This window comes from Phoca vitulina, unplaced genomic scaffold (assembly GCF_004348235.1).
Source record: "Phoca vitulina isolate PV1807 unplaced genomic scaffold, GSC_HSeal_1.0 scaffold7, whole genome shotgun sequence".
Taxonomy (NCBI): Eukaryota; Metazoa; Chordata; class Mammalia; order Carnivora; family Phocidae; genus Phoca; species Phoca vitulina.
This window is the reverse complement of record NW_022589710.1, coordinates 49071678-49087740: the sequence shown is the minus strand read 5'-3', so window position 1 is coordinate 49087740 and position 16063 is coordinate 49071678. Positions and strand designations below refer to the sequence as shown.

General features: G+C 44.0%; 1 protein-coding gene across 35 annotated transcripts in view; it reads right to left on the bottom strand.

Annotated features, from left to right (window-relative positions):
• The window catches only part of NRXN3 (neurexin 3), a 1527623-nt gene that overhangs the window by 502005 nt on the left and 1009555 nt on the right, over positions 1-16063 (bottom strand). For 2 of the 35 annotated variants that reach the window (XM_032406086.1, XM_032406088.1), the window contains exon 1: positions 13224-15628. The exons of 30 other annotated variants lie outside the window; for them this stretch is intronic. In XM_032406086.1, coding sequence (XP_032261977.1) covers positions 13224-13470 — 247 coding nt within the window. In that variant the 5' untranslated portion in view covers positions 13471-15628. Of the gene's footprint in view, positions 1-13223; positions 15636-16063 lie in introns of those variants that run through there. 3 more of the 35 variants (XM_032406087.1, XM_032406091.1, XM_032406085.1) reach the window with 2 other exon arrangements.

The window sequence follows — 16063 nt, the reverse complement described above, 5'->3', positions numbered from 1 at the left end:
TGTACACTTTTCTTTTCATGACAAACCAACTTCAGTCAAGAACTCCTTAGGTAGTTAATAGTGTCTTGTGATGATCCTTAAAACCCTCCTCTCATTTTACTCTTGATTAAAAAGAAAGAAAGCACGGGATTCTAAGCCCTTGACTGATTTACACTTCAATTTAATTTCTCCCCTTTCTCTTTCCTTTTTCCTTTCATTGGATGAAACCTTCCATGTAATTAGGCTCGAAAGCTCTCATCAAATGGTTTGATTGAGCTGCAGCACACTGAATTTCCCTTCGAGGCTGCTGGGGCAGAGAGAAAGCTGGGACTCTGTGAGGGCATGGTACGCCTGGGATGGAGTGAGAACCACATTCTGTGATGGCAATTAAGGCAAATGGTGTGAGGGTTTGAAATAACTTGGCTATCCTGCTCTCTGCTACCTCTGTGCTGATTTAGTATACCACTTGTACCAGAGACTATCATCATCTCCTTGTCTGCAGCAAAATAGGTGGCCTGGAAAGTGCTAACATTGTGTGCAGCCTAAAGAGGACTAAGTCGAATCTGAAAATGGGTATTGTAGCCCCAACTCGCCCTGAACTGGAAAAGTGCGATTTGGGAACGATTCACAAACTCCTGGGATGTTAGCTTCTTCACGTGAAAAATAATTTGATTGGAAAATGTCTCTAAAAATGTCTAAGTCAAATATCTGAAAATTCCACAAATTCAAAGCAGCTTTTGAGTCCAGTGAGGGCCTTCCATCAGAATATTTTTGGGGGGGCATCACCCCAGGGCCTGAGAAACTTAGCATTCAGGTGGTAGGTCTATTTCAAAGTTACTTGTGCAGGAAAATGGAAACATCACTATCTCAGCATGGTCTGAGAGAGTGTTCTTATATGATAGCTAGTCTAATAGGTCCTTAATAACTGACAGATGATGGGGGTAGCAGGGCATACATACAAAATGGTCCCCTGGCATGGAAATCCCTAAAAATATCATCTGAAAGAGAGGGATTGGCCATAGAAGCCCAGGCTCTAGGTTTATATTCCTAGCTCACATTAAAGATGTCCCCCTCTTCAACTATAATTGACATTTTAACATGAGACCCTGTGACACAATGCACTAGTAAATGACATCAGAGCAGTAAGAAGCCGGTACTGAACCATTCCTATATCTCTAATGCACAGCAGGTTTAACTCCTGTCTGACTTTATATTCCAGGTCAGGAGCTAATCAGGTTGTTATCAAGGTCTTTATGTTAAATTATTTTTTTCTGGCTCACACATTCACCCGCATGTACATATACACACACATACCCAAAGTGAAAACCACTGCCACTCTTGGAATCTTTGTTTCATTAGTTTTACCCTTATAATTAATGAACTTCTGCAACAGGTACAAAGGGCCAAAAATAAAAGTAGATTCAAAGGTGACCTAATAAGAGTGAAGAGGTGTTTTAGAAATCATTAGAATTTTGCCTGTCAGTGCTGATAGAAAGATGAATACCAAACTTGCAAAGACAAAGCTGGAAGGCCACGTCAAGATCATTAATTGCATCTCTCTCATTTTGCAGGTAAGAGAACTAAAACCAGGAAGTTTTGGTGGTTTACCTAACACCATAACTTGAGGAGAAAGCCCACAGTAACTGTTGGAGACTAAATTTCCTGATAAATGAGTTTCTTACAGTGAATCAAAAATGAGACAGGTGAGTCACCAATGGGCTTCCTTATCAGTGGAGGGGCCCCTCATTCTTCATTGAATATGTAACCATTCTTTGCCAGCTGACTCTGAAACTTGTGTGAGTTTCCAACGACTGTTTCAGAAAGCACAGGCAATCTCCTATAATATAATAGGACTTGTGAATATAGGGAAGTGTTCCGATCAGTTGCTCTCAATACCAGGAAATAGGCTTATGTTTGTTCAATACAAGTTCAATAGATGCAAGGGGTTGACTGCTTAGTAGGTGGAAGAACTTAAAATGAATTGCCTAGTTCTCAGTCTTCATTTCTTTCCTTGTTACATTCCTGATAATAATAGCACCTACACTGAAAGATGGTTGGTAAAGATGAAATGAGACAAGATAAAGCATTTAGTTTAATACCTGACTATGATACTATGACCTATAGAAATATATATTTGGTCATTCAGATGACCAAAAAATTTCATAAAAACAACAACAACAACAAAAAGACAGGGTTCGGAGAGCCTCCAGGTTGAACACATGGAGACTGGGGAGAATGGTGCACCTAAAAAGGGCATGGAGGCTCTGCACCCCTTCCCACATACCTGAGCCTACATAGCCCTTCCACCTGGCTGTTCCTGAGTTGTATCATTTTATAATAAATCGATAATCCTGTAAGTAAATGGGTTTCCCGAGTTCGGTGACACATGCTAGAAAAATAATGGAACTCAAAGAGAGGGTTTGGGGAGCCATGTGCTTTAGAGCCGGCTGGTCAGAAGTACAGGTAACAATCTAGATGGTGACTGGCATCTGATGTAGGGGTTGGCAGTGGGGGCGGCAGTCCTGTAGGACTGAACCCTCAGCCTGTGGAATCCAGTGCTGCCCCCAGCTAGACAAGCATCAGAATGGAGTTGAATTGGTATCTGAGAGAATTGCTTGGCCCCCGTGCAAACAGACATGCTGGAATTAGGGGCAGAAACCCAAAAGACTGACACAAAGTAAATGCATATTGTCAGCTGCTAAGTTTAGAAGATTTCACAGTCCTCATAATTAATCTTGGCTCTAGGTCTAACATAAAAGACCTTTTAAAAAGAGTCAGACACTGCAGTTGAAAATATTACTTTGCGAATTTTTTCCCCCACCATCCAGGTAATATTACGTGAGTATTTAAATATTAAGAGCACAGGTCTAGATTCAGACTGCTTAGATATCCAGCCTGGTTCTGCCATGTGTTATCTTATGACCTGACCTTATGCCTCAAACATTCCATGCCTCAGTGTCTGCATCTTTCAAATGGGAAAACGACTATATCAACCTCATAGGAGAACTAAACAAGCTAAGAGCTTTAGAAGAGTGCCAGGCACACTGAAAGAACACACACAAAAGTGATATATTGTTATTATAATTATTAAGAGTCAGGTAGATATTATTATCATTCTTGTGGAAGCATAGAAGTCTCCTCTCTTGAGTTTATTTTATCTAAGAAGATTGAATTGACATAAGTGAACACATAATTCCCCATCCAATTATGCCGAGATAGTGGCTTATGGAAAGAGGTATACAATAATTGGTTTAAGAAAAAAGATATCCAAACCACAGGACCCTCCCTCCACCCAAATTACTCTGTCGGCCAAATTTCTACCTGAGCTTTAACCCTTTAACCATCCTTTTAAACTTTTAAATAATCAGAATGCTGCTAACATGGACGCCAAGAATCCAAGCAGGGCTTGCTTTATTTTACCTGTGATCTAGTGTTTCATGAGGGCCTTCAGTCTTTCATTAAAATCAAGGATTCAAAGAAATTGGAGTTACTAAGAGGCCCCAAAGCCTTTGCTGCCTATCACTACTTGCTCATGATATGTCCGGGATTTGAGACCAGGAATGAAATGGGCTGTGGAAGCACATTAAAACATTTTAACCAGAGTGATGGCCTTTTTTCTAGAGCCACTGAGGCAAGGCCAAATGGGGGGGCACTAGTTTCTCTTTCTAGTCATTGGCCCTAATCTGAAGAGAAGGATCTGCCCAAGTCCATGTCCCTGAAGATGTGGCCACACCTGTGCACTTGACTTCAAGTCTTGCCTGCTCTTCAGAAAGAGATCTCTGTGTGGCAATTTCAAATTCTAAAAAGTGCTCATTCTACTTGGGGGTTGGAGGTAATTATTTCTTCTTCCTTGTTTGGGTCTCTGCAGATAGCCTGGCCCTGCCTATGTCCTCTCCCTCCCCTTCGAGGACAGCATCAAATGACAAAGGGGAAACGCAAATAAATGCTAAGTAAAACACCCAACACTGGTTCGGTTTAATGCTGTGCTCTATCAACCTGCTCTCCTGCCTAGCAACTGAGGTGGCTCACCCCAACTTCATTTTCATTTTAATGTGCCACACAGAAGAGTAGCCTAAATATATAGCCCCAGTTCTGAAGCATATAATCTGTAAACTACAGGAACAGGGAGATCATTTCCATTAGTTTCTTATGTAGTCAAAACCACAATTTGCACCCAAAGCATGTAATTATATTCAAATTCTGAAAGACTGTCTCAGAAAGAGTTGAAATTCATAGTTTGGGGGAAAGTCACTCAAGAGTACACACAGTTATATTCTAATGTGGGGGGGGGTGACAGAAATATTTCAAAACAGTAAAAAAAGGGAGGGTGATAACAGTAGCTCAGAAAATATGGCTTGCTGGTTTCTACAAGTTTTCTGTTCCCAAAGCCACTCCATAGCTGGTAAGCAAGAGGTGGGGACTGGGTCAGGGGACATGTCTTTGTACAATAACTCAGTTGTGGCTTCCAGATGGGATACAGACAGGTGAGTACATAGGCCATTTCCCTCTGCTTTCTGGGGAGGAGACCCAACTGGGACAGGCAATGTCTCCCTACACAGGAACCTGAACCTGAGTCCTTTCCCACACTGGAGTCTCCCATACAGAGGAAGCCTTCCAGACACCCCCAAGAAAGCCTGCCTCTTAGCACAAAGCCAGGCACCTATTAGAAAAATGCACATGGAAAATTAATTTTTCCGGAAGCCCAGAGAAGTCCTTTGCTGGCAGAATCCAATCCTGCAGGACTTAATCCGGTTAAAAGAAAGATCAGTCTGTAGAAAGACAGAGGGGACACAAGGTTGCAATTTGAGAAAGGGTCCCGAAGGAGTGAGAGGCTGGCCCTTCAGCAGAGGAGTGAAAAAAAGATGGTGGAGTTGGAGTCATATTGCCCAGTTTCCCACTGATTCTGATACTGACTGGATGCCTATAGCCAAATCCTCACTTTGCCCATCTGGAATATAAGAGGGTCAGACAACCCCTAAGCTCTCTTGTAGCTCTGAGGTTCTATAAACCTGTTGGTATGCTTCTGAGAAATACATAACTTCCCGTGCCCTTCGCCTCTTCTATAAAGGACTATCCCTACTCTCCTAATAAACAAGAGCCAATCATGCGGCACCTCACGCAGTCATTTACTCACTCACTCAAAAAAACATGTATCGGTGTGGATGCTTCATCTGTCTGCTCCTTCTCATTAGTATCTCCTTGGGTCAGAATGGGTTCAAGCAGACCTAGAGACATTCAAATACTTATTATGAACCGGACACTCTTGTAGATGCTTCGTAGAGGTGTGCCAACTACATTAATCAGAACTTCTCAATAACCTGTACACCTTATTCCTGACAAAAGAGCTTGCTGTATTTGCTTCCTGTTTCTCGAGATAAGGGACTGTGTGGTATACCAGAAAGGCCAAGAACTTTGTGCCCAGAACTGAGTTTGAATCATGGCTCTACCACCATAGTACTTTGGTCAGGGCACGTAAAGTCTCTGAGTCTCATTGCTTTTATGTGTGAAATGGTGGTAACCTTATGAATACTAAAGGCTTGTGGGGATTAAGTGGAATCATATATGTAAATAACTGGAGGAGGGCCTGGCACACGGTAGGTGTGTACAATGTGAAGGTGTATGATCCACGCGAGTCTCTCAAAACTCTAACACAAGCAGACATAAACCACTTGCTCTTTATAAACTCTGTTGCCGTGCTGCCCTCTGCTCTGATACTTGGGGGTATCAGAGCATCTTAAACATAACACAGAATTCCTTTCTAATGCTGATAAGATGTGTTTAAATGAAGGCTGTGTTCTTCCTGTCTCGACATGATGCTGTGGTGAAGCTGGACGGCGGGCTTTCTAACATTACAGTGTGCCATTCTTGCACGTGATTCGGCTTCTGTCAGAGGGAAAAAGAGAAAACCTGCTTGTGGCTTTGGCATGGGTTATTAGTCAAGAAAACAAACCTATAAAATACCCAGCAGACCTGGGGAACTCAGATCCGTGTAAGATACACAGTGGTATGTTTAAAGGCGTACAAATTGGAGAAGCATGCGGTCCTTGCGTCGAGAACCATTTGGAGAGATCATCTCACTCAAACTGCTCATTGTACAAATGAGGAAGAAATGAAAAAGCCAATTTTTCCCCAGTGGCAGTGTTAAGGCGTATACACACTACATGGCATGCAGAAAACTATAGGTAAAAGAAAGAGGATAGGTTAGTATATGAAGATATTCCATAGTGTGCTTAAATGTTAAGAGACTAATGTGATTTAAAAACATAATGTCATATCCAAAGTCACAGAGTTTGTCAGGGAAAAAACTAGGCATGATATCTATGGCCCAGCGTAATGTTCACTCCAGAAGAATTCTGGTTTAAATTTGGGCTCCACAAAGTCAACTCTAAGCGTTCCAGCACCTCCCAAGCTCCCACCTCCTCTATAACTTTGAGTCCTGGTGAGTAGAAGCACCAGAAGGGACATTTAGAGAAAGTCTCTATTTCCAGATCCAAAAATAGTAGTCCTAAAAAGACCTTTTTCCTAGCATAAACCAGATTAAAAATTCAAGTTTTCAATGGGTGCTGAGCATCATACAGGAGTGTTTAAATTCAGCAGACGTCATCTAGAAACATGATCCAATTATGTATTTCCAAAATGATCTCAGAATATTTCTTAGGGGCCTCTCCCCTTTTATTTCAATAGATTTCTCAGCTTCTAAACAGTTTGCTATTTGTCATTTTAGGCTAAATTTTGCCTGGCATGGTTTTTTACATGTTATCAAAAAACACAAGCTGACCACACATGCTATATTCGTTTAGTGCCATAAACAAGGAAATACATATTAAAGTTGTCTCCCCTTGGAGGCAAAAAGTGTCGCTGCAGATAAGAAAATGAGGAGAAGCAGTAGATGCATGCTCTTTAACCTCAAACTACCAACCAGTAGCCATTCAACAAGGAAGCTCGATTTTGTACCAGGAACTGAAAGAGCATTATCATTAAAATAGTTCTCATAGGATATTTAATCTGTACACAGTAGCTTGCAATGTGGAAAGCACAACTTGTTTAATTTCTTCACAATTCTGTGACATCTGTGTGGTATTATTATTGCTATTCTCAGTTTAGAGATAAAGAAACTGAGTCAGTCAAGCCTCATGACTTATCCAAGATCACAAAGCTCCTGACAGAAAAAAGACTGAGAACTAGTTCTTCCAATTCTAAATCTTGTGGTTGATTGTCCCCACGGCCACCTACCATCACACTGCCCATCTCTATTATCATTCACCTGTCATCATCATAAGCATGTATTCTCTCAAAAGTCACTTTTCAAAAGTATCTGAATACAGAAACAAAAACAAAAATGAAAGAAAAAAAAACACTCAAAAAACTCATTTCACAAAGAGCTGAATCCATTGCTTGGGATTTGCAGTTTGGTTTTTTTCTTATCAAGTTGCTTGATAATTGTCATACATTCTGTCACCCAAGCCTCATGACATGTCATGATGTAGACAGATTACTTCCCATTTATATTTTAAGATGAACTTTCACAAAATAAAAATCCAACAGAAAAATAATGAAATTGATACTTTGTTAAAAGGACATATTTTTCAGCTGCAAAAAAGTGGGAGTTTATACTGCTTTCACCTTTTTTTCTTTTCTTTTCTTTTTTTTTTCTGAAAGGTGAGATGTGAAGGGGGTTGGTGATGTGTGTCTCAGGAAAGGAAAAGAATGGGCAACTGTGGTTTACAAAGGAAGTTACTGGGTGGGCAGGAAGGTCTGGCCTCGAATGGCAGCAGATCTAAGGAGAGAGAGTCTTGGAGTGTGGACATTGGAGTCTGTCTGCAGAGCATGTGGCTAGAGTCAAACAGAACTAGTCTACAAACAGAACTAGGGATAGACTGGGTCACACAAGATAAACTGACATGAAAGCAAACACAAGGTTGAACTAAACCTACTGATATTGTTTTCTCCAAATAAAGAGACTTTTTCCTCTTCAGGCACCATCGTATCAGTTTTGTTTATTACCACTGTTACTGAAGGTTTTATATTTCCACTGTGAAAGGTTGAAGCAGAGATTCACTGAATGGTACATTTTTACTTCGTTCCCAGTGACTGTGTCCTAGGGGAGAAGGAGGCGTGAGATTCACTGAATGGTACATTTTTACTTCGTTCCCAGTGACTGTGTCCTAGGGGAGAAGGAGGCGTGTTATGGGCTGAACTGTGTCCTCCCAAGACTCAGATGTTGAAGCCCTAAACCCCAGTACTTTAGAATGTGACTGCATTTAGAGATAGTACCTTCAAAAAGTTTTTTGATTAAGTTAAAATGAGACATTTGGGTGAGCCTTAATCCAGCCTGACCAGTGTCCTCACAGAAGAGGATATTTGGACACACAAGGAAACATCAGGGATGCATGAACACAGAGCAAAGAGCATGTGATGACACGATGAGAAGGTGGCCACCTACTAGCTAAGGAGAGAGGCCTCAGAAGAAACCAGATCTGCCAACAACATGACCTTGGACTTCTAGCCTCCAGAGTTGTGCAAAAATAAATTTCTGTCACTTAAGCCACCCAGTCTGTGATTTTTTTTTTTTTTAATGGCAGCCCTAACAAACTAATAGAGGGAGGGGAAGTATGGATAAGTTCAAGGTTTATCTTCAGAGATCTGCCTCCCTCTCACATCACCCAGGGTCCTAGCGAAGCAAGCCTTCTGAGATCATTCACTAAACGGAGTACACTACTCCTCCTAGATTCAAAATCAGATGATAAAACAATAAAATTCTTACTATGGAATTCCAGCCATCACCCAGTCTGGTGAAGGTTTTTGTTTGTTTGTTTCCTGAAAGCAATTGTTCCAATGATCTCATCTCCTGTCCCTATGATATGGCAGTCCTCATCTCCTCTCCTGCACCGATCCACACTGAAAGTCCTGAGGAAATTGACAGGAGGATACTATAATCTTGCTTTGGTAATCTTTCAAGAACAAGTGAATCTCCAAAACCTACCACTTGCCAGCAAATTTGAGAAAAGAAAAACAATGCATCTAGAGGAGAGAAAGAAGGAGAAACCAATTTAATTAATTCATCACCAAGGCCAAAGACATATAAATCTTACAATTTTATCTGTCAACCAACACTATGAATTATTCAGCAAACCGAATCCCAAGAAGGAACGGAGAGAGAATGTGGTTAGGAAGCAGCTGGCTGAGCAGAAGAAAGTGCTCAACACATCAGAGTAAAACAAGCCTCAAGGCTGGAAAAAGTTAAGAGGTAGGTCTTTGTGACAATGAATGAGGAGCACAATTTCTTATAAGAAGGACTCCCGGCACGTGTGTCACTAGCAGGATCAGGCCACCACTTCTGCTGAGATGACTCAAATAGGGCTCATGCTGCCTCCCCTACACACACACACACACACACACACACACACCCCTGGTTTCTAAGCAGAAGACTTTCCTCTAAATACATTGTGGTGTGTTCCCTTTTAAAATTGAGTTTTGTGGGGCACCTGGGTGGCTCAGTCGGTTAAGCCACTGCCTTCTGCTCAGGTCATGATCCTGGGGTCCTGGGATCGAGCCCCACGTCCGGCTCCCTGCTCAGTGGAGAGCCTGCTTCTCCCTGTCCCTCTGCCTGCCACTCTGCCTACTTGTGCTCTCTATCTCTCTGTCAAATAAATAAATAAAATCTTTAAAAATAAATAAATAAATAAAATAAAATAAAATTGAGTTTTGTGTCCTCAACGAGTTTCCCTACATTCCTAAAGAGTCAGGAAGGCCTACTATTTTATGGAGGATAAAATGCAAGGCACATACTAAACCTAGATTCTCAGAAAAGTCAGTTTTCTAAACTACTAAGTATGAAAGCATTTTTTAGGCAGATGCTCACTGGAGTTCTTAAAGGTGGGAGAGGGGAAAAAATATACAAACCTCCTTTATGAAACTGAAGGTTGGTGAACAAATGTATTTTTGTATTTGTATTTCCCGTACCACTAAACTACCTAGGAGCTCTGACAAGCATGATATTTAAGCATGGAAATAAAGTTGAGGATGAAAAATACTTATATGGATATTCTGAATGACAGGAGAATGTAAAACTGTATTTTATAAAGACTATTTAAACTGTATATTAATTAATTTAATTGGTAGCTGGATCCTCACTCCATTCCCCATATTTTTACATTAGAGAAGCACTTATCTTTTATAGATGATCAAAATATTTCTGAAATTATCCCTGGCTGAACACCACAATGTCTTATGTGGATTTCTATCCTCATCAAGGAGCACACAGCCTGACACATAGTAAATGTTCAATAAATGTTAGCTGACTACTAAGTAGGTGAGAGCATGGCAGAACGCAGGGAGCCTGAGTGAGAGAGGGGACAAACCAAGGGGGAAAACTTACTAGATCCCACTTAAGAAGAGAGAGTTGATTCTTTCCTGAGACAGAATCCTAACCGTAGAGTATTTTGGGTGCCTCAGGCACTTGTGGTCTTAGTCTCCTGCACTCGTAAAGGAGCACAGCCTTCTCTAGGCTGCCCTGGGCAGGGTGGTCTGGATGGAGGGGTGACAAAAACTGATTAACAGGACAACTCTGAGGACTTCTGGCTTCTCAGGAAATGAGCAAGGGGAACCAGCGTAAAACAAACAAACATCTCCAAGTTCAAAGAAAGTTCTTGGACTCAAGGCTCTAGTTTTCATTTTATACCAGAATGAAGGGCATTTACTCCTTCCCAGACAATAGAGACTGCTGCTTTTAACTCTGGAATAAGGTTAGCAGAAAACTATTAGTAACAACATTAGTCTCATGCTGCTGTCCCTCCATCCAAAAGATTTTTTAAAAACAATTGCTGTTAGTGGACTAACTCCTAGTGGTCCTAACTCCTGTTAGGACTAGGAGAAAGCAAGTGTACTCCAAGTAAGAACGGGAGGTGCATTAGCAAAGCTCCGAGGGGTCTTCTGGTCTTTTCAGGACACAAAAAGTCGCAGCTTGGATGTGGGATTGGAGTCAGAAGTTGGGGCATCTTGTTGATTGCCGTTTCTCTCGTTTTCAAGCTCAAAAACATTAATTAAATATGCAAGGAGCCTACTTAATATAGATGCATTCTCTCTCCAAGCCCCAAATCAATGGGATGGGACTTCAGGACTGAAAGAGGATACTCAAGAGGTGAATTCATGAGCTTTCTTATCTTAGCCATGCCAGACCCTGGGGTTCACTGCATTCCACAGCTCTGGTGGGTAAGGGCCTTTTCTGGGGTCTCTAGTCATTTATTTACTCCGTTCTCCTTTTCCATCACACTGAATCTTATCAGATGCAGGTTAATGAGAAACCAGACTGGGAATAAGTCAAAAAGATTCAGAAGTTACTGAGAAATTGATCCTTGAAGAAATGAAGTCAATAGAAAAGAGCTGTGTTTAATCTGTGCAAGGCTCAACCCCTTTAGCTCTTTTAGCTGAAAGAGAGAGAGACAGAGACAGAGAGCGGAGAGAGAGACTGACAGATTTAGGAACCCCTGGGAAGTAAGGCTCTGCAAATACCATCACTTAACTAGTAGCTGCTTTTAACTGTTTACATCCTGCACAGAAAACATCAAGACTCTGCCAGCCTATAACCTCTAACTAATGCATAATATCCATCTCCCTGCTGATCATTTACACTAATTAGCGAAATTTAGCTAATTATCGCTGAGCCTTTCCATGTTTAATTATGGCTATTAGTAATCATCTTTCTGGCTTCCTCCATCTCCCACTCCCCTCTTTTTCTTTCCCACTCTTTACAATCCCACCCCCACTCTAGGTCCCTCTCCCCCTTAGGAGCTAACAGTTTCCATTTCAATGAAATGGCTTTTGCTTTTTGGGTGATTGTAGTTCTTTCCTCTCCTATTTTTTTTTTTTTTTTAAGAAAGCCTACACCAGACCCAGCAGGAGTCACAGAGAAAACAGCAACCAGATCAAGATCAAGCATTCACTCCTTCCCACCGCCCCTCTCTGCCAACCTTACAAGCTAGGAGCTGCTTGACAACTCCATCAAATAAAATTTAAAGAGAGAGCCAGAAAGAGCCAGAGTACGTGCTGGCATTTTCTCAATGTGCTTCCACTTAACACCACAGACAGCACAGAGCAGAAGCCCACGGCTAGGAGGCAGTGGGAGGAACTGACGTTCCGAATGGGGTCTGCATGCTCTAGATCTTCAAACTACAAGCTAGGGCAGGGGACCTGGAGTGTGGTTCACTCGTGCTGCTCCCTTGAGAGCTGCTCCTGCCGCTGGGCTCTGTGATTCCTACTGTCCTCGCCATCAGAGTAAAGTGCATAGTAAACAAATATTGAAGATCCCTTCTTTGGAACAGTTTACTACAGCAGACTCCCACCTTGGTGGCCAACGTTGCCCTTTCAGAGGGCAGCTTGCTCGGAGCTGAATAGATCTTTAAGAGCCATAGATCTTTTCCTTCAATAGCTATGTGAGGAGGGTTGTTGGGGGCAAAACACATCATACCTGTATTGTGTGAACAAGCCTACCAGGGCTACCTTTAATTGAAATAACATTGGTATAAATGGTGGAATCAAAGTTACTGTAATTTACACTTGGGAAAATTCTAAATGGACTCTGTCTTATCTATTTGATCACTTCCTATGTAGTAGTTAGCAATATTAGATGTGTAGCTTTTTGAGACAGCTGGTCTTTCTCTCAGTCATGTGGACAAACATAAAGCTGCCCAAATGAACAATACTGGCTACTCTTTATTAATTACATTTTCTGCCTTCTTACACTCAGCTACTCTCCCCCCTGACTTTAACCACACAGGCCACTTCACAGCAGTTCCATCAACTTCAGGCTGAAGACCTAAGGACCCCTCCTATCTACTTCCCCATGACCTGCTCCAAAACAAGATCTGAAAAAAGGGTTGAAAGCAAGGTGAATGGATATTCTCAAAGTGCAAAACCTGGGACTTATCTGATAAGTTGCTCCCATCATGGGGGCGGGGAGTGAAGGAGGCAGAAGGTTCAAAGGGGAAAATGTGGTGTTTGTGAAGCTATGAATAAGAAAGCTAAGGAGAGGAGAAACCATTAGAGAAATTGAGGGGCCGGGGCAGAAAACACTAGCCTTTAAGGGGGAATTGAACATTTTCTTCTCTCATGCACATGCGATGCTTTTTATCATTTTAAATTCAATTTTTTTTTTATTATCTTCCCACCCTTGACATTACCTGAAAGGCGAGTGGGTTAAGGAATCGCTATGCCCCATTAAAAGGATAAAGAGCAGAGAGACCCACCGTGCCCTCCTCGAAGGGAAACAGGGGAGCGATAGATAGAAATAGGCACTGAGTGATGCTTGCTGCCATGGAAATGGTGCTCGTGCTGAGAGTGAGACCCCGGCGAGGAAGAGGAGGAGGAGGAAGAAGCTACATTAGAGGAACTCCACACAGAGCTGACGATACATCCCCAGAAGAGGGACCAGATCCCAAGCGTCCAGGCCGGCCCGCGAGGAGGGCTCCGTCTCGCGTGGATTCTCAGGTGCATGGTCAACGCACTGGACCACTACAGATGGGCAGTTTGAATTCCAGCCAGTGAGGAATAATGAAGTTCATGATGCCCAAGGGCCCATCATAGCAGCAGGAATACTTGCCCGTATTTTGGAAAGAGGGAGGGAATAAGCGCTTTCAAGACAGATGATGAATCAGTTAAAAAAAAAAAAAAAAAAAAAAAAAAAAGGAAAGAAAAGAAAGAAGGCAAATCTCCTCTTTCCCGGGGCTGAAATTTAGAAAGCCAAAGTCCACCCAGGTATAGCAACCCTCCTAGGGAGCCCCGGAATGCCACACATGGCAGGGGAGGCCCAGCGCGGCTTCCTCCTGATCTCCAGGCGACTCAACTGCACACTCCGGAAAGCCACACAGAGGAAAGGTGGAAACGAAGGAAGAAAGGGGAGGCAGCAGGAGACCCAAGAAGGTTCAGGTTAGTTTATCCCAACATCCAGGCAGTCTGAACATTTTTTTTTCTTTTTCCACTTCCATGCGATGCGCTGCAGAACTGCCAGGCAAAAGGGGGCTGCAGGTGGGAGAGTTCTTCGCGTGTTCCCGAAGTCTCGGTGGAAGGGCGCGGAGGCTGTTAACCCTGCGCGTTCTGGAAGAGCGCCACGGAGCAACCTCCTGCGTCCTGGGTTTCCCAACTGGATGAAAAGCAGTAGCAGCAGCCGCAGCAGCCGGAGGGAGAGAACGAGAAGGACCGGAGGGAAAGAGGCAAGGAGGGGGAAGCCAGCGCGGAGCAGCCACCCAAACCAACGTGGCCCTGGGCGGAGAGAGGTGGGTGGGCGAGCAGGGAGAACGCCAGAGGAGGTGCCCGGCAGGCGGCAGAAGTGGCGGAGAGGCGGACGGGCGCCTGCAAAGTGCGCGGAACTGGGAGGCACAGGTGAAGTGAAGCGAGGAGTTGGGGAGCCAAATTCACAAATGGGCAAGCCATATGCAAATAGCGCACTCCCGAGAGCAAATCAGTGCAGCCCGAGCGCTCTGCCGAGGGACTGGCTGGCTCGGGAGGGAGGAGGGGCCCGAGCGACCCGGAATCCCGGCCCTCCCCATTCAAGTACACGCTCGCACGTCTACACCCGCGCGAGCCTCCCGCGCACACCGCTGCCCTCCCCGCGCTCCGCTCCCTCCCAGAAGAGTGAGCGTGTGTGTGCGCGCGGATGAGTGAGCCCGACAGACCTACAGACGGACGCTGCGCCTTTTTTTGCTCTCTTTTTAAATCACCCTTTCCCTTCTCTCTCAGGCGCATTAAGCCAAATTCGGATGATTAAGGCACCTTTTACAATTTGGGAAGAAAAATGCAGGCGATGGCTATAGCTGAAGTAGCCCAAGATAGAAATAAAAATAAACCCCTTGAGTCAGCAAGAGCGCTGGAGCGGCTGCACGCCGTGATGCCGCCCGCTCGCTCCCCCTGGCCTGGCGGTCAGCACTGTTCGGCCACTCTCCCAGGCCCCCACCCGCAGGGGGAGAGGCGGGAACCCGCGTCCTGTCTCTTGACAGTGAACGGAAGAGGTGGCCTGGGGACCCCGGAGGGTGAGGGGTTTGGTGGCTGGAGGCCCTTCGAGAAGGCAGCTTTCACCCCGCTGGTGGACAGGACGCTCTTGGAAATTCAGGTCCCAGGGGTTAGCGCCCGCGCCTGCTGTCCTGGTCAAATAACTTCAGAAGGGGCGAGGGCTGCTTCTGCTGGCGGAAGACGAGTGGCTGGCCCGCCCCTGACTGGCCTCGGAGGCGCCGCCCGTGGTGGGTGAAGCCTTCGAGCCCCCAGGGTGCTGGGCACCAGAGAGCGCGGCTTTTACATCCAGGCTGAACCTGCAGGGGAGAGCGGGAGTGACAGGAAGAGGGTTGGCGCGCCTGTCCTGGCCATCTGTGCCTCCAGGAGGAAGCTGACCCAGGGCTCTGCCAGAGAACAGTGACATTCTGGAGGATGCGGCCTCCACCCCCGCCACCCCGTTCCCCCGCACTCTGCATGATGAGAGCGGGAGGCATAAACCCAAAGGACAGTCCTCCTAAACCTGGGGGCGGGGGGCAGGGGGATCGTGCTAGCTTTGATTTCCTCCTTCGTATTCACCTTGGTTAAAAAAGCACATTACATTTGGGGGGAGGCAGAGGGAATAGTACTTGATGGTTAAATCATGTATATACTATATGATACTTGCTGGCTAAATCATATATCTATATATCATATATAATCATATATATCATAGATATATAATCATATATATGTTAAAATGTATATATCTGTCTATATATCATAGATCTATATGTCGCCATGTCTCTCTCTCTATATATATAATATTTAGGTGGCATTTGTCTTTTATATTTTTTTTTAATTTTTTTATTGTTATGTTAATCCCCATACATTACATCATTAGTTTTAGATATAGTGTTCCATGATTCATTGTTTGTGCATAACACCCAGTGCTCCATGCAGAACGTGCCCTCCTCAATACCCATCACCAGGCTAACCCATCCTCCCAACCCCCTCCCCTCTAGAACCCTCAGTTTGTTTTTCAGAGTCCATCGTCTCTCATGGTTCTTCTCCCCCTCCGATTTCCCCCCCTTCATTCTTCCCCTCCTGCTACATTCTTCTTCTT